The sequence below is a fragment of the Sciurus vulgaris genome (assembly GCF_902686455.1).
Source record: "Sciurus vulgaris genome assembly, chromosome: 12".
NCBI lineage: Eukaryota > Metazoa > Chordata > Mammalia > Rodentia > Sciuridae > Sciurus > Sciurus vulgaris.
Window position 1 is genome coordinate 99,231,753 of NC_136473.1, and position 19,715 is coordinate 99,251,467.

The following is a 19,715-nucleotide window of genomic DNA, read 5'->3' on the forward strand; positions in this document are numbered from 1 at the left end:
CTCTGAAAGTTAAATGAGTGTCCGTCAGTAATGCCCAGCACATGTTTGCTGCTGTTCTGGGGCATGAACTGGACGTGAACTTGAGCGTCCTCCTGGGTCTGTCCCCTTGCGGTGGCGTCCCTTCTTTAAGTCTGGAGACACATGGTGAGGAGGTGAAGGCCCTCAGCTCTGAGATCATAACAATCTGCTTTGATTCATTTTGCATCTCAATATTTGTATAAAATTAAAGAAATCACATGGTTTCTCATTTCCTGATCTGTAAAAGGGAGTCGTGAAATCTGTCCCCAGGGCGTTAGACTTAAGTGAGATGACTTCTGTGAATCTTTTAGCAAAATGCCTTGACTGAACCGGACGTCGGCTGCTGTCACTGTCACCTTTTGTCATCCCTGTTCCAACCGCGCAGTTGTCTCTGCTGTCGGATTTTTCCTGCATTGCTCCAAAAGGTGGCAGCTAGGTTGGAAAATACACCAGGTGCAAAGAACCCAGTCAGTTCTCTCCCACCTGAGCCACAGGTTCCGTTGCCACCTGCCTCCTCACAGATGGTTCTTGGTCATCCCTTCTCTTTCTTGTATCTTTTTCCCCCTTTTTTCCTAAAAAATCAAGGGGACATCTCCAAATCAAAATGAACCATTATAGAGCAGAGAATTCAGTGATATTTAGTCCTTTCCCAATGCTGTGCTGCTCTCTTGTCACCAAATATTTTTAACACCCCAGAATGAAACTCATACCCAAACAAACATTTTTATCACTCCAGAATGAAACTCATACTTGGCCCCTCTCCCCAAGCCCCGAGACCAACCCGCCTGCTGTCTCTACAGGGTGAACTCAGGACACGGGCCCTTCACCTCAGCTGCTTTCTCAAGGACCACGTGGTATCACCCGTCAGCGCTGCGCTGGGCGTTAAGGTTGACTAGCATCCCACTGCCTGTATGAGCCTCAGTTTGCTCATCTGGTGATGAATATTTGAGTTGTTCTACCTTTTTTTTTATTCCCAGTGCTGGGGATGGACCTGGGGCACTTGCAGGGCAAGCGTGCTGCCCTGAGCTGCATCTCTAACTCATGTTCCCCGCTTTGACCACCGCGATGGTGCTGGTAAGAACATCCACCGACAGACAAGTGTTCTTTTCACCGTCTATTTTCAATTCTTTTGAGTACATCGTGAGTGGGATCAGCAGTTCATATGGCGATTCTACATTTAACTACATGAGGAGCCGCTAAATGGGCTGCACAGCCACCAAGCCACTTTACCTGTCCTCTGCAACCTAGGAGGGCTCCGATTTCTCCAGTGTCACCACAGTGGCTATGCACAGTCCTTGTTATTATAGCCCTCCTGGTGAGCACAAAGGGGCATCTCATTATGGTTTGGTTTGCATTTCCATAATGAATAGTGCTTTTGAACATGTCTTCCTGTGCCTGATCGCCATTTGTATATCTTCTTTGGAGAAAAGGCTTTTCAGGTCACATGTCCATATTTTAATTGGGTTCTGTATCTAATTCTTGTTGATTATAAGAGTTCTTTATATATCCTGGAAATGAGACTCTTACCATGTGCATATTTTGCAAATATTTCCTCCCATTCTATAGACTTTTATTTTCTCAATGGTCCTTAGATGCACAAAAGTTTATAATTTTGAAGAAGTCCAATTTATTATTTTCTTTTGTTATTTTTGTTTTGGGTGTCATGCCTAAGAATCTCTGACCAAATTCAAAATCATGGAAATGCATCCTCATGTTTCCTTTCAACAAGTTTTTAGCTCTTATATTATTTGGTTATGGATCCATTCTGAGTTGATGTTTGTATTTAGCAGGAGGTGAATATCCAACTTCATTCTTCATTCTTTCATATGTAGATATTCATTGGTCCTAGTGCCATTTGTTAATGAGGCTATTCTTTCCCCCATTGAATGGCATAGACATTCTTATTGAAAATCACTCTGCCTTAGTGGGATGGGTTCACTCCTGGACTTTCAGAACTGTCCCGTTGGTCTGTATGACTATCCTTAGGCCAATACTACACTGCTGGATTTCTACAGCTCAGTTCTAAGTCTTGAAATCAGAAGTGTGAGTCTTTCGCTTTGCTCTTCTTTTGTGGTATTATTTTAGCTATTCATTGTTCCTGGACTTTGAAGATGTGCTCTTCCATTTGTGCTAAACAGGCTGTTAGAATTTTGTTAGAAATTATATTGAACCTGTAGTTAGACTTGGGTGATCTCACCACTTGAGAAAAAATACCTTCCACTTCATGAACATGGGATGTCTTTCCATTTATGTCTTGAATTTCTTTCAGCAATGGTTTCATTTCAGCATGCAAGTCTTTTACCTCTTTGATTAAAATCATTCCTAGACACTTTATTCTTTTGGATACTATTGTAAATGAAATTGTTTCCTTAATTTCCTTCTCAGATTGTTCATGGCAGGTCGATACACAACTGATCTTTGCATGTTGATCTTGTACCCCCAACTTTTCTTGTTCGCTGGCATCATACATTTTTTGGAAATGTTTTTGGATTTTCTATATATAGGATCATGTCATCCGCACACAGTGGTAGCTTTCTTTTAATTCAGATGCCTTTTTTATCTTTTCGTTTGGGTACTCTTGTCCAGAACCTCCGGGATAGTGTTGAATGCAATGGGTGAAAGTGAGCAGCGTGTCTTGCTCCTGATCTTGGGGAGTATTATTGGTAGAATCGTCCCCTCAAAATTCCCATGTTGATGTCCTAACCCTTGGTACCTTAGAATGTAGCATGTTTGGACATAAGGTCTTTAAATAGGTGACAAAATTAAGATGATGGCACTAGGGTGGGCCCGAATCCAATCTGACTGAGGTCCTTGTAAGGAAAGGAGATTTAGGCACGTGAGGAGATACCAGGGATGCATGTGCACCAAGGGATGCCAATGAGGAGGCAGCAGGGCAGCCACTCCTGGTCAGCTGAGGAGGACTGAGGAGGACTGAGAAGAAACCACGCCCTGACTGTGGCCGTCCGGCCTCAGGACTGTGAAAACACACACTTCGGTTGTTTAAGCTTTCCAACTGCAGTATGTTGTTATGCATAGAGAACTAATACCGGGCCAGTCTTGGTCCTTCACTGTTGAGGGTGCCATCGGCTGCGTGTTTTGCATGAGTTCCCTTTACAATGTTGAGGAAGCTCCTCCTACTCCCAGTTTTCTGAGTTTTTTTTTTTTTTTGGTGCTGGGGATCGAACCCAGGGCCTTGTGCTTACAAGGCGAGCACTCTACCGACTGAGCTATCTCCCCAGCCCCTATTTTGGGGTTTTTTTTTTTTTTGGTGTTTTTTTTTTTGGGGGTTTTTTTTTTTTGTGTTGTTTTTTTTTTTTTTTTTTTTTTTTTTGAGTTCTTTATATATTCTGGATATTAATCCTCTGTCAGAAGAGTAGTTGGCAAAGATCTTCTCCAATTCTGTAGGCTCTCATAATTGTTTCCTTTGCTGTATGAAAGCTTTTAAATCTGATGCCATCCGGTTTGTCAATTCGAGCTCGGTGGTAGAGACTGCCTGGCATGTGCCAGGCCCTTGTTAACTTTCTGTTTCCAGTCTTTATTATTTTCTTTCTTCTGCTTCTTCCATCTCCAGTACCCACCAACCACACAAAGTAAGTGTGTCATTTAACTTTTGTATATTTCTGATTTTTTCTGGTTATTATTCTGGTTTTGATTTCTACTCTAACTCTATTTGATCATAAAATAAAATATACATTTATTATCAGCCAGTGACCTGTCAGAGATTTCCTTAAATAATAATTACAATTGGGGAAAAAAAAAAAGTCTGCAGATGCGCCTCAGCCTCCCTAAAACTGTGCCGTATGTGTGGTGTCAGCTTGCACAGGGCCCAGAGATCTGCCAGAGGTGCAGGTCCCCTGAGGCCCCATTGGACCGTGCATCCAACCCTGGCCATGGCACTGCCTGCAGGTTGCAGGTTCCCTAGTCGGTGAGGGACCCTTTCAAGTCTGATTCCTCCGCAGCTCTTCCTGGGCTTGGTCCTTTGGCTCGCCCTTTCCCTGCCCCTTGCCCTAGGCGGGTGAGTCATATATGTCTTCTTTCTTTATTTTTGGTTCTGGAGACGGCATCCACGAGCACCGGAAGATGAAGCCGGAGTCTGAAGCTTGATCTCTGGTCTACCGGCAGGTGGGGTCTGCACCCCGCTTCATGCCGGTCACGCCCTGCAGGGCTGAGCGGAGCCCCGCAGCTCACCGCCAGTCTCCTCTCTCTGGGTTCTTTTCTCTGGTGAATTTGCAAAACCAAACCCGCAGGGGAGGACGAGTGAGTGTAAGACCAGGATTTATTCACGTGTGAACAGAAACGGCTCGCGAAGGGCGAGCGGGATTCAAGAGGGGCGCTGCCCGAGCGCGCCGCTCTAGGGTCAGTGCCACGGCCCAGACTCATGCTGACCAGGGCTTGGAAAAGAAGCACCGGGTACTGCTGGCTAGCCCCGCGGTCCTCGGCAGGACTGCCCACTTCTGTTTCCCCAGGGCTCCCGGCGAGATGGGAAGCCGAGGTCGGGACGATAGATGCCTGGGGCTCAGGGCTGCGGCACTGTGCAGAACGGGTGTCCGTGCTGGCCTGGGCGGGATGCCAGTGGCGCCTGTGCGCCTTCCCTCATGCCCCACGGGCGTGGCAGGCCCAGTGCTGCCAGGCGTGCGGTGGCCGCCATGCCAGCACTCTGCGGCTCCTCTCAGCAGGGATCAGAGGGCTGGCTTGGTGACTGGGGAGCTTGTCACTACCACTGAGCCACACCCCCAGCTTTTCTTTTCTTTTCTTTTCTTTTCTTTTCTTTTCTTTTCTTTTCTTTTCTTTTCTTTTCTCTTTCTTTCTTTCTTTCTTCCTTTCTTCCTTTCTTTTCTCTCTCTCTCTCTCTCTCTCTCTCTCTCTCTCTCTCTCTCTCTCTCTCTCTCTCTCTCTCTCTCTCTCTTTCTTTCCTTTCCTTTCCTTTCCTTTCCTTTAGTGGAAGAACCCATTCTTGCAGATCTACTCCACCATTTTTGTCGGAGACCTGACTTATTTTTGGTTTTTGTTGGTACTGAAGATTGACCCCAGGGCCTTGAGCCTGCTCGGTAAGAGCTCCGCCTCTGAGCTACATCCCTAGTCCTTTTTATCGTATCTGAGACAGGGTCTCATTAAGTTGCTGAGGTGGGTCTTGAGCTTATGACCCTCCTGGCTCAGGCTCTGGAGTAGCTGGGACTACAGGCATGTGCCACAGGGTCCAGTTTCTTACTTGGATTGTTGACCTCTCCTCTCCATCACCATCTTCCAGAATACACGAAGACACATTCAATTTTGTACTTAACCAATAAAACTTTCTACCCTAAACACCATACCTATAGTTCTTCCCTTGCAGAAATAATCTACTTGAAATACTTGTCTGCACTCACTTATAGGTTTTTCACGTTTGTGCCTCAACTTACTGTAATCTGGATTCTGCCTCCAGAATACCACTGAAAACGCTACTGTGGTCACACGGAACCTCCCTGTGACGACACGAAATAGAAAAACTCAGGGCTCACCATCTTGTCCAGTCATGGGGCAGCATCTGCCACTGCCAACTACTCATTCCTGCCACGGCATCTTGGTGTCCTGGTTTTCTTAGCACCTCTTGGACCACTCCTCCGTTTTCTCCGTGAGATCTTGTGGTTCGGCCTGTGTCTTAAATGTTGCCCCTCAATGCTCTGTCCTAGGTGCTATCTTCCCCTCTTTACGTGCTCTTGTGGCTAATCCCATCCATTCCCATGCTTGAATTATCATGTAAGTAAATGACTGAAGATCTCCACGCTGAGAGAGAGTCCTACGTTCTAGAGCTTTAATATCCATAGTCTACTGACACGTCTACTTAATGACTCCACGGACACCTCAGATTTAATGGCACTAAATTAAACTCTTCTTTCCCATCTCAGTGTTTTCCCCCACCTGTTTCCAGTTTCAGTGATTGTTTTAGTCAGCTTTTTTTGCTGCCACGACCAAAAGACCTGACAAGAACAATTAGAGAAACTGACACGTAGACCAGTGGTACAGAATAGAAGACACAGAGACATAAATACTTCTATCTCATACTAGACAAAGGCGCCAAAAGATAGCCTCTTCAACAAATGTTGCTGGGAAAAATGGAAATCCATATGTAACCAAATGAAATTAAACCTTTTTCTCTCACCCTACATGAAACTCAATGTGGATCAAAGGCTTAGGTACTAGAACAGAGACCCTGTGCCTACTAGAAGAAAAAGTAGGCCTAAATCTTCAGCATGTCAGCCTAGAGTCTGACTTCCTTAACAAGACCCCTAAAGTGCAAGAAGTTAAATCAAGAATCAATAAATGGGATGGCAACAAACTAAAAAGCTTCTTCTCAGCAAAGGAAACAACCAATAATATGAAGAGAGAGCCTACAGAATGGGAGAAAATCTTTCCCACATACCCCTCAGATAAAACGTTAATCTCTAGGATATATAAAGAACTCAAGACTTAACGCCAAAAAACAAATAACCCAATCAATAAATGGGCTAAGGAACTGAACAGACACTACACAGAAGAAGATATACAATCGGTCAACAAATATATGAAAAAATGTTCAACATCGCTAATAATTACAGAAATGCAAATCAAAACTACTCTAAGACTTCATCTCACTCCAATCAGAATGGCAATTACCAAGAATACAAGCAACAATAAAGTGTTGTTAAGGATGTGGGGGAAAAGATACACTCAAATTGCTGGTGGAAATGCAAAATGGTGCAACCATTATGGAAAGCATATGGAGATTTCCTCAGAAAACTTGGAATGGAGCCACCATTTGACCCAGCTATCCCTCTCCTCGGTTTATACCCAGAGGACTTCAAATCAGCATACTACAGTGGCGCAGCCACATCAGTGTTTATAGCGGCTCAATTCACAATGGCTAAACTATGGAACCAACCTAGATGCCCTTCAACAGATGAATGGATAAAGAAAATGTGTATATATACAAGGGAATATACTCAGCCTTAAAGAAGAATGAAATTATGGCATTTGCTGGTAAATGAATGAAGGTGGAGAATATCATGCTAAGTAAAATGAACCAAACCCAAATAATAAAAGGTCAAATGTTTTTTTCTGTTATGCAGATGCTAATTCACAATAAAGGCAGGGACCGCTAAGGAAGAATAAAGTTACTTTATATTAGGGTGGTAGAGAGAAAAGGGAGGGAAAGGCATATGGGGGTAGGAAGGATACTGAGTGAAACAGACATTATTATCTCATGTACATGTATGACTGAATGACCCATGTGATCCTACAATATGTACAATCAGAAAAGCGAGAAATCACACTTCATTTATGTATGATTTATAAAATGTATAAATGCATTCTACTGTCATGTACTACTAATTAAAACAATTAAAAATTAATTTAAAAAAAGAGCAATTAGAGCAGGAAAATCCTATTTTGGAGATCACTGTTTCAGAGGTCTCAGTTCATAGATGGCTGACTCCATTGCTCTTGGCCTGAGGCAAGGCAGAACATCATGGTGAAGAGTGTGCGAGAGGAAAGTGGCTCGGAATACTGCACCAGGAAACAGAGAGTTCTGCTCAACAAGGACAAAATATAAACCCCAAAGAAAATGCCTCCCAGGGACCCACCTCCTCCAGCCACACCCTACCTGACCACAGTTACCACCAAGTTAATCTCTACCAGCGGATTAATGTACTGATTAGATTAAGCTAATATAACCCAATCATTTCATCTCTAAACCTGCTTGCATTGTCTCACACATGAGTTTTGGGGGGGACACCTAATCTAAGCCATAATAATGATTAAGAAAAAAATACAAATGGAAGGGCTTCAGAATTCTTCCAAATTATTTATTATAGATAGAATCCTTGTACTGTCCACCTACAGAGTATTTAGACTGTGTAAGGATGGATTATATGAGCTTCATATATATTTGGAGAAAGTTTTCACTCTTGCTTACACAAGGAATGAAAATCAAAATGAGGCACAGTGAGGATCTTTGTGTATTAAAGCAAAAAATATTTTAGAAATTTAAGAAATACCCCACGTTGATGAGTTTGCAGCAAAAACAAGCTTTCTCAAACCAAATTTTAATTGGTTAAACTTTTTTGGAGACCAATTGGGTAATGTGTATCCAAAAAGCTTAAATGTTTGCCTTTTTTTTTTTTTTTTTGCTTGAACCCAGGAGTGCTCTGCCACCAAGCTATGTTCCAAGCCCTTTTTATTTTTTGAGACAGGATCTCACTAAGTTGCCATGCTGCCCTTCAGCTTGTGATTCCTTCTGCCTCAGCTTCCAGAGTAACTAGGATTACAGGTGTGTGCTACCATGGCTGGCAAAAATGTTTATAGCTTTTGATTCAGCAATTCTGCCTAGAAATTTATCCTGAAAGAAGTAACTAGAGATATCATAATGGTTAATTTGAATTGTCAACTTCATTGGATTAAGAGATGCCACTGATTAGTGTGTCAATGAGGGAGTGTCTAAGAATGATTGGAATAGTGAATGGAAGTGGAGCACCTCCCTAAGCGTGGGCAGCACCGCCCAATAGGATGGAATAAAAGTTGGAAGAACAAGAAAACAGGTGCAGATGCAAGCTCGGCTCTTCTTGAACAGGTTCTTGATTGCTGATTGCTGCTTCATTCGATCATCTGAGGATATTGAACTCTGCCAGGGACTCTCCAGGTAGTTTCCAGAAGCCTTAATCTTGGACTAGGGTAGCACTGTTGATCCCTCTTGTTCTAGGGCTTCCACCTCTTGGACTGCACAGCTGCTGGTTCTTCCAGCTCTCTAGCTGTAGATGGCCATTGTGGACTACCCAGCTTCTGGTCGTGTGAGCCAATCTGAAAAATCCCGTTTTTATAATTATACTTCCTGTTGATTCTGTTCCTCTAGAGAACCCTAATACAGAAATATAAAGGGGAGAGGGCTGGGGATATAGCTCAGTTGGTAGAGTGCTTGCCTCACAAGCACAAGGCCCTGGGTTCAATCCCCAGTACCGCAAAAAAGAAAAAAAACTGTATAGGGGAGAGATCCAAGATGGCGGACTAGAGAGGCTGCATTCATTGTCACTCTGTAACTGGGGTTTCAAGCAGAAGATATCTGTTTTTCTGTGAGGCAGTCTTTGCTGCTTATCAATGCACTGCTGTTTACCCCATTTGTCAAATGCGATCACCCGCCATCTGCCAGTATATCAGCTACTTTTTGAGTGCAGATTGCTCACTGACTGGCACCTATGATCCATCATTTGCCCATATGCCTGCCTCTTGCCTGCCCATCACCTGCCTTTCACCTACTCATCACCCACCGCCTGAGGTCCACCTGCTGATTGTCCAGTGGTACCCTGCAGACCAACCACAGACTGCCAGAGGATCAGCAGCTGCCTCCTGTTGCCTGGAAGTCCCCTGTCACAGTACCCACAAGTTTGGTTACATGTGGCTGCTGCCATTTTGAGACAATAGCCAGGACCTGCAGGACCACCGGCCAGACTGACCACACCCTGCCTCCAGAACCCTCTGACTGTGTCCCACCTCTAGGACTCCTTAATCAGACTGACCACACCCCACCTCCAGGACCCCTGGACAACCACACCCATGCCCTGAGCTTCAGCTCCCCATTGTCAACACATTTGGAAGCCAGTGTGGCCATCTTGGATTATCCTGGAAGTGGAAGCTCCCATCTTTAGGTGGGGCAAATCCAATCCTGAGAAACCTGCTGGAGACTGGAAGCTCATTGTCAGGTACCTCTCATGCATGAGGCAACTGAAGACTGAGAGGTTTGAATACTATATGACTCACAGTATAGAATTTTTTTTCTTTTTTTATTTTCTCCTTCTTGAAAATTTTTAAATTTTTACTTCTTTACTTTTCTTGCTCTATTTTCCTTTTGTTTACCTGTTTCCTCAGAGTCTCTTTCTCCCTTTTCTTCTGCTAAAAACCAACTTCTTTTGATTACACTTTCATTCTTTTTATGATCTAGAACTTCTACATACTCTTCTTATCCCCTTAACAGTTACATCCTACACCTCTCCCCACTCTCTTTGTCCTCCATTAGAAACTGCAGACCTTATTGCAAATCTATTTGTTATAATGTAGATAATAATTGAACTCATCCTCTCTGTTTATTATGACAATATTGTTAATGTCTTCATAGAAGCTATTTGGTTTAGGATTGCATATTGTCTGTATTGGGTGCTGCTAATATTGATCTCCCTCTTAAAGAAGAGGTTTTGAAAACCTATAGGGTCACTATAAGCCCATAGGGGGAATGTGCAATACCCAGATCTGCACTGCTAGAGGGGAAGATACATGAACAACATGAAAAAACAAGGGAAGAAAATGTTCCAAACGAACCAAAATTCCATATTAATAGAGTCCAATGGTATGGTAGAAGAAAAGTCAGAAAAGGAGATCGGAACATATTTAATTTAAATGATTCATGAAGCAAAGGATGAAATAAGTGAACAAATGCAGGCAATGAATGATCACTCCAATAAACAGTTAAAAGAGCAACTGCAGGAAGCAAAAGATCATTTCAACAAAGAGAGAGATTCTGCAAAAAACAAAACAAAAAATGAAACAAAAAAACACCAAACATCCTTGAAATGAAGGAAACAATAAACCAAATAAAAAATTCAATGGAAAGCATCACCAATAGAGTAGATCACTTGGAAAACAGCACCTCAGACAATGAAGACAAAATATTTAATCTTGAAAATAAAGTTGGCCACACAGAGATGATGGTAAGAAATCATGAACAGAACCTCCAAGAACTATGGGACATCATGAAAAGACCAAATTTAAGAATTACTGGGATTGAGGAAGACACAGAGATACAAACCAAAGGAATGAAAACCTATTCAATGAAATGATATCAAAAAATTTCCCAAGCCTGAAGAACGAAATGGAAAATCAAATACAAGAGGCTTACAGAACACCAAATGCACAAAATTACAATAGATCCACTCCAAGGCACATTATAATGAGAATGTCTAACATACAAAATATAGGATTTTGAAGGCCGTGAGAGAAAAGTATCAGATTACATATAGGGGGAAACCAATACGGATAGCAGCCGACTTCTCAACCCAGACTCTAAAAGCTAGAAGGGCCTAGAACAACATATTTCAAGCTCTGAAAGAACATGGTTGCCAACCAAGAATCCTATACCCAGCAAAACTAACCTTCAGATTTGAAGATGAAATAAAATCCTTCCATGATAAACAAAAGTTAAAAGAATTTACAAATAGAAAGCCTGCACTACAGAATGTTCTCAACAAAATATTCCATGAGGAGGAAATGAAAAGCAACAATGGAGGTCAGCAAATGGAGGAACTACCTTAGAGAAACACCACCCAAAGGAGAAACCAAGCCAACTTAAAAACCAAAAATAAGCCAAATGACTGGGAATACAAATCATTTCTCAATAATAACCCTGAACGTTAATGGCCTAAACTCATCAATCAAAAGACATAGACTGGCAGAATGGATTAAAAAGAAAGACCCAACAATATGCTGCCTTCAAGAGACTCATAGAAAATGACAGTACTAAGAGGAAAATTCATTGCACGGAGTACGTTCAAGAAAAAAAGAAAAAGTCAACAACTAAATGACCTAACATTACATCTCAAAGTCCTAGAAAAAGAAGAACAGAAATAATTAAAATCAGAACTGAAATCAGTGAAGTTGAAACAAAAGAAACAATTCAAAAAATTGACACAATGAAAAGCTGGTTCTTTGAAAAAGTAAACAAAATAGATAAACCCTTAGCCACATTGACAAACAGAAAGAGAAAGAAAACTTAAATTACTAAAATTTGTAATGAAAAAGGAAATACCATGACAGACACCACTGAAATACATAACATAATGAGAAGCTACTTTGAAATTCTATACTCCAACAAAATAGAAAATATCAAAGACATCAACAAATTTCTAGAGACATATGATCCTCCCAAACTGAACCAGGAGGACATACACAATTTAAACAGATCAATTTCAAGCAATGAAATAGAAGAAACCATCAAAAGTCTACCAACCAAGAAAAGCCCAGGACCTACAAGACCTTCAAAGAAGAACTAATTCCAATACTCCTCAAAGTATTCCAGGAAATAAAAAAAGGAGGGAACCCTTCCAAACTCATTCTATGAAGCTAGTATCACTCTGATACCAAAACCAGACAAAGACACATCAAGGAAAGAAAATTTTAGACTGATATGCCTGATGAACATAGATGCAAAAATCCTTAATAAAATTCTGCAAATTGCATAAAAAAACATTTTAAGAAGATAGTGCACTACGATCAAGTGGGGTTCATCCCAGGAATGCAAGATTGGTTCAAAATCCAGAAATCAATAAATGTAATTCATCACACCAATAGACTTAAGGTTAAGAATCATATGATTATTTCAACAGATGCAGAGAAAGCGTTCAACAAAATACAACACCCCTTCATGCTCAAAACACTAGGAAAAAATAGGGATAGTAAAAACATACCTCAACATTGTAAAGGCTATTTATCATGGCCAACATCGTTCTTAATGGAGAAAAACTGAAAGCATTCCCTTTAAAAACTGGAACAAGACAGGGATGCCCTCTTTCACCACTTCTATTCAACATCATCCTTGAAATACTAGCCAGAGCAATTAGACAGACCAAATTCCTTGATGTTATAGTAGGATATGAGAATGAAAGAAATGTTGTAAGGGCTAGGAGGTAATATGTATTTTCAAAATGTGGCTGACTTCTGGCATGGCTCAAACGACAGTACTTAAGAGCTATAAAGTCATTAGTCGTTAAAAGAAAATTTTATTTCATCATTCCCTTAACTGATAAATGGAATGATCATCTGAATAAATACTGTATAGGTAAGTCTTTAGGGAAAAGTACATGTCCAATGAGTGATTAAAATGCCATGTTTCAGTTAACCCTATTGCTAAAGGTACACTCCTTTCTTTCTTTTTAGGTAAAGGACTTGTCTTCAGACACACTTCTCCAACAGCATGATGATTTGGATTTGGCTTTGGATAGTTGTTACAGTGGAGATACAGTAGTTATTTTTCCAGGGGAATATCATGCTGTAAATCTTGCTTTACTGACAGATGACATCATTATAAAGGGTTAGCAAGCTGTCCTTTGCAGTATTTTACAGCAATATATACTAGATAAATTTTCCAGTATAATCTGTCCAGTATATAAACAGATAAGAATGTTTAATGCTATTAGAAATTACATGAGTTTATATTTTACAAAAATCCCGTTAGTGCCTTTTACAATTAAAACCTGTTCATCATATTCTCTTTTCTTTCTATTTTGTGATGCCAGGAATTTAAAAAAAATTTTTTTTAGTTATCAGTGGATCTTTATTTTACTTATTTATATGTGGTGCTGAGAATCGAACTCAGAGACCCACACATGCCAGGCAAGTGCTCCGCCACTGAGCCACAACCTCAGTCCTGGTACCAGGGATTTAACCCAGGGCTGCTTTACCATTGAGCCACATCCCCAGCCCTATTTATTTATTTATTTATTTATGGACAGGATTTTGCTAAATTGCTCAGGGCCTCACTAAGTGGCTAAAGGTGGCTTTGAATCTGGCAATCCTCCTGACCCGACCTTCCCAGCTGCTGGGATTACAGGTGTGCACCACCATACCTGGCTTCCTCCCCACACCTTTTAATCTCTCCTTCTCTCTGAGACAAGGTGTCAGTGTGTTCCCCAGGTTAGTCTTGAATTCCTCAGCCTCCCAAACAACAGGGACCAAAGTTGCGTTCCACTGCATTTGAACGTCCATCGTATTTCCTGTGTGTGTGTGTGTGTGTGTGCGCGCGCATGCGTGCGCACATGTATCTTTTTTTTTAACCAAAAACTGTCTTTTCCTTATCCATCTTTATTGCACATCACTTAGTGATGTGAAGAAAACCCAGATGGAGGGCTATACTGAAATATATGCAGCATTTTCTCAAAAAATAATTCATGTTATGAAAAACAATCAAAAGAACAGGACTTAGGAAATTGTTTTATGTTCTCAACATGTTCAGTAATTTTGATTTTGCCCTTTTAATTTTTTTTTATACCAAGGATATTGATACCCAGGGTGCTTAACCACTGAGTCACATCCCCAGTCCTTTTTATGTTTTATTTTGTTAAATTGCTTAGGGTCTCATTGAGTTGCCGAGGCTGGTTTTGAACTTGAGATCCTTCTGCCTCAGTCTCCCAAACTGCTGGGATTACAGGTGTGTGCTGTGAGATCCAGCTGCCCTTTTAATATTGAAGTAAGGTGTTCCCGCCATCTGGCCAAAAGAAAAGAAGAGTTGACTTAAACTTCACCTGTCATTTAAAAAAACAAAGCAAAATTTTCACTATATTCCCAATTGTCATCAGTAGTAAGTAGTAAGCATCATAGAAGTGACTTGAGACGTTTGTAGTCTTCTTGATGTTAACTTGAGTGATTGCTTTGACAGTTCTAGAGCAAAATTATTGGTATGATTGTATAAGCTAATTTAAGAGTCAGTCTTTTAGTTATGGTATTTAATTACTATTTGAAACCAAAAGGTATATATACACCTAAAATACAAATTACACATACATATATAATTTGTATTTTATTATAATTATATATATATACATATATAATTTGTATTTTAGACATTTGTATATGACTGCTGATTATAAGATTTATAAAATTTAGGGAAATATTTGTGGAATTAATATGTTGAATAAATACTATAGGTACATTTAAATTGATTATAAACCCAGATTTTCCCATCATGCGTAAAAATAAGGAATAAAAGATTACATTCTAGTTAAATATCTACTTAGTTAACAACCGAGTAGTTTATCTTGTTAAAATACATGAAAGAAATAGCAAGGGTTACTCAATGACTAAAGGGCTTTAAAGGTGTGGATTACTGATTCAGTTGTATTTTTGTCCCTATGTACTAGGAGTTGGAAAGCGAGAGGAAATTATGATTACTTCTGAACCTTCTCATGACAGTTTTGTGGTGTCCAAAGCTGACAATGTGAAACTAATGCATCTGTCTTTGATACAACAAGGGACGGTCGATGGTATTGTGGTGGTTGAGTCTGGTCACATGACTCTAGAAAACTGTGTGTTAAAATGTGAAGGAACAGGAGTGTGCGTTCTTACGGGGGCTGCTCTGACAATCACAGACAGTGAAATAACTGGCGCCCAGGTACTTCATTCTATAAAAGTACGGTTTTATAGGACTGTAGGTAACAACTTTGGGTGATCTTAACATACAAAGAACAACAATTTCTTTTTTAAAAATATTTTTAGTTGAAGATGGACACAATACCTTAATTTGTTTTATTTAGTTTCATGTGGTGCTGGGGACCGAACTCAGTGCTCCACACATGCTAGGCAAATGCTCTACCACTGAGCCACAACTCAGTCCCCCAAAATTTCTTTATCTTTCTTTTTGAATGGAACTATAATTCAATTTACAAACTGGTAGAAGTTAACAAAGAGAGTATTGCATACTTCAAAAAAGTGAATCGCCCAAGTGTCCAAGGTAAACACTTATCTTTGAATTTAGAATTATTTTTTTTTAAATTAGAAATCAGCATCTATGAAACAGATCATGGGTCAATTGTTTGAAAGTTCAAGAAGAAATAAGAACTTACAAGCTAGCAGAAATTGCTTATAAGGTATTGAGATTAGTCTGACAACTTACAAATAATTGGGACATAGAAAACCTTAATACTGAGATATTAATCACAAAGTTCATTAAAAGGATTGGAGAATTGAATGAGAAAAATGATGAAACAGAAAACAAGCAATTTTTTTTGAATGACTTTTTGTTAATTTCTACTCAAACAAGGAATATACTATAGAGCATTATTAGGGATGTATAGTAGAAATAAATATTTCCAACTATAAAAACAATTGCCTAAAGAGGTTTTGTCTTATTTTCTACAGAATTTATTTGGGTGGAAAAGTAAGGCAATGGACTGTAGTACCTTAACCTTCTTTCTAGACCTAATTCCCTAACACAAACATTCACTTCTCAACATTTTTAAAGCATTCTCTTGGTTGGTTGTGTGGCACAGGCATTAATCCCAGCTTCTGGGGAGGCTGAGGCAGGAAGATGGCATGTTCAAGTCAGCCTTGGCATTTAGTCCCCAGTACCACACACAAAAATTGCTACAATAAGTTGCTGCATGCATTATCATGTATTTTCATGTAGCTTAGTGTTTAGATTGCTAATACAGAACTAAAAATTTTAAGCTAGGGGTGTTGCTCAGTAGCAGAGCACTTGCCTAGCATGTGCAAGGCCTTGGGTTTGATCCCCAGAACTGGAAAATAAATTACAATTTTCAAATCTAAAGAAAATTTCATAGGGGACCTTGTCTATGTGTACATGATTGTTTGATTTTAATTTTTAGGGTGCTGGTGTTGAACTGTATCCTGGGAGCATAGCCATTTTGGAAAGGAATGAAATTCATCACTGTAATAACCTCAGAACTAGTGACAGTTCAAAAAGCACCTTAGGTGGAGTTAATATGAAGGTATTATCTTAGTTCATAATGTAGAATTGTTATAGGAATTTTAAGTATTAGATAAATAATAAAATATTAACTGTAGTCTTATTATTTTATCATTTATTTGGAAAAGAATAGTTCAAATAATAAAATATGTTTTAATGATGGCTGATGGGAAATAAGTTAGCCCTGTAGTTTAATAATTTCAACTTAAAGTCTTAGAAAATATGCTGGAATATGAGAAAGTAGATATGCTTTTCTATTATCAAATATTGAGATTTTCCTTTCCTTAAGTATATCTACAATATATTTCAGAAAGTAAAACAAATTAATAAAAGAATAATGTATTAACTACTTTAAGTCTTTCAAAGTTTGTAAAGCAAAACAATGAACATATTAATAGCAATAATTTATAGGCAAAAATGTCTTCCCATTCCTTTCTGGGAAACATCTTTTTAGGTTTCTCTAGATATATGTAGTTAATGATGTTTTACACTGATGAAAATTTGCCTAAATTGCTATAATTCTATTTTGTGAATGCATGTTTTGTTTCCTCAAATAGCTTTTAAATTACACATAAAAGCAGGTACAGGTTGTGTATCCGTTATGTGAAATGCTTGCAACCAGAAGGGTTTCAGAGTTCTGATTTTTTTAAATTTTAAAATATTTACATATACTACATATTAGGTATGGAACCCAAGTCTAAACACAAATTTCAGTTGTTCTACACACACTTTATAGGCATAGCCTGAAGGTAATTCTTAATATCATTTTAAATAATTTTGTGCATGGAAGAATCATGACGTGGAGAATTCCACTTGTGGTATCTATCCTTTCAGCACTCAGAAAGTCTTGGATTTTAGAACATTTCAGATTTGGGATTTTCAGATTAGAGATGCTCAGTGTGTACTAGTAGACCGCCCTGCCCTACTGCCCCCACCCCCCACTTGATCTTGGACACTAAGACAGTTAATTAGTTGAAAGTAAGGTATGGGGGCTGAGAATATCCCTCAGTGGCAAAATGCTCATCTAAGCATGTGAGAAACCCTGGGTGTGATCCCCAGCACCACAGAGAGAAGAAGAAAGGAGAAGAAAGGAGAAGAAAGGAGAAGAAAGCAAAAGAAGGAGGAGGAGGAGGAGGAGGAGGAGGAGAAAGAGGAGGAGGAGGAGAAAAAAAAGAAAAAGAAGCTACAAATGATCTTTGGAATACCATTAGGGCAATTTTGAAATCTTTTGCTTATCTTAAAACATTTTTTCTGTTCTTAAATATTTTTCAGATTTTCAGTAGTTCTTAAATGTTAGCACACCCCAGTTTCCAATTAAGTCTGGAGGTTAAGCCTCAGAATTTGTTCTAGTAAGTTCCCAGGTAATGCTAATACAGCTGGTCACACACAATTTAAGAACCATATATATCCCTGCCATTCAAAAGCGTGAGCCATGGGCCAGCGGCACTGGCATTACCTGCTAGCTTGTTAGAACTGCAGAACAGTGAGCCAGGCGTGGTGGTGCGGGCCTGGCATCCCAGCTACTCAGGAGGCTGAGGATTGCGAGTGTGAGGCCAGCCTGGGCAACTGAGCAAGACCCTGTCTCAAAATAAAAATAAAAAGGAGTGGGGCTGTAGCTCAGTAGTAGAGCACCCCTGGCTTCAGCCTCCAGTACAATAAACAAAAACAAAAAAACTGCAGAATATTGAGCCATACCTTAGAATGATCCCATTGTTTAACAGGATCCTCAGATGATTTAAATATGTACATCAAAGTTTAATAAACTTTTATAAATATCTATAAAATACGACAAGATGGTCCCTTGTCTTCTCCGCCCACTCCTCCTCTGATGCCTTATATTCAAGCTACACTGGCTCTTTTTGTGTTTCCAGATATTGTTAACCTTGTTCTTTCTGGCTATTGCCTTTACCTGACAATTCTTCCTATAGATCTGAAAATAATGAGCGACAGCCTTATTATTTATATCTGACCATTACTATAAAGAACACCAGCTTAATGACCACTCCCACCAAGTCATGCTATATTACACTACCCTATTTTATTTGTTTCATATTATATATTATGTTAAATTATGTTCAAGCTTTATGTATTATATATTACAGGTCACTTTTATGGGCCATTGCTGTATTCCCAACCAGAATCAATTTTTTTTTTTATCAAAAACTGATAAAAATAAACTGACAACTTCATTTAATATCTTAACGTTAATCAATATTAGGAAAACACACTTGTTCAAAACTTGCCTTGCTGCTATACAGTAACCTGGTAACCTAAGTTCTAGAATAATTTTATATGTTCATTAGTTCATATTTTCTTTGTATCAAAATTATTTAAGAACTAATTTCCTCAATTAATTCAACAGGTTCTGCCAGCACCCAAATTGAAGATGACTAATAATCACATATACAACAACAACGGCTATGGAGTAAGCATTCTCCAACCCACTGAACAGTTTTTCATTGTAGCAGAACAAGCTCTCAACAAAGGAGCTGCTTCAGGAGATAAAAAAGATGATAAAATGCTCTCAAAAGTGATGCAAAACCTGAATCTGGAAATGAATAATAATAAGATAGAAGCAAATTTAAAGGGGGATATCAGAATAGTCACCAGTTAAAGCATCTGGATGAATATTGAAGTCTTATATTTTAAGAATTTGTTTAATAATTCTCATGTCCCACAGAAATGGTACTTTAATTAAATTCAAAGATGACTTAATTAAAAATATTAAAATATTTAAATGCTTTCATTGAATGATTCATTTTAACATATTTTAAAAATAGCTTTATTATGATTCACATACCATAAAGTTTACTTTTTTTGCGGTGTGGTGCTGGGGATTGAACCCAGGGCCTTATGCTTGCAAAGCAAGCACTCTACCCACTGTGCTATACCCCAGCCCCAAAATTTACTCTTTAAAGTGTATAAATCAGTAGTTTTTAGTGCACGTGGTATAATCACCATTTAACTTCAGAAACATATGACTTTAGTGTTTTTTAGTGCCCACTCCAAAAAACAGTGTTCCAGGCAGAGTAGATAAAACTAATTTTATAGTTAATTTCCAGCGATCTGTGCTAGCAACTACAACAAGATAATATGGCACTATATTGAAATAATATTAGGTTTGGGCTGGGGTTGTGGCTTAGTGGTGGAGTGCTTGCCTAGCATGTGTGAGCCACTGGGTTTGGTTCTCAGCACTGCATATACATAAAAGAAAGGTCCATTG

The 19,715-nt window shown here is 39.4% G+C and overlaps 1 protein-coding gene across 1 annotated transcript in view; it reads left to right on the top strand.

The window, feature by feature from the left end:
- SHCBP1L (SHC binding and spindle associated 1 like) overlaps positions 1–19,229 on the top strand; it is a 43,638-nt gene extending 24,409 nt beyond the window's left edge. The window contains exons 7-10 of the mRNA XM_079107485.1: positions 12,949–13,102; positions 14,928–15,178; positions 16,392–16,514; positions 18,855–19,229. Of these exons, the coding sequence (XP_078963611.1) occupies positions 12,949–13,102; positions 14,928–15,178; positions 16,392–16,514; positions 18,855–19,106 (780 nt within the window). The 3' untranslated portion in view covers positions 19,107–19,229. The remainder of the gene's footprint in view (positions 1–12,948; positions 13,103–14,927; positions 15,179–16,391; positions 16,515–18,854) is intronic.
- The last annotated feature ends 486 nt before the right edge of the window (positions 19,230–19,715 follow it).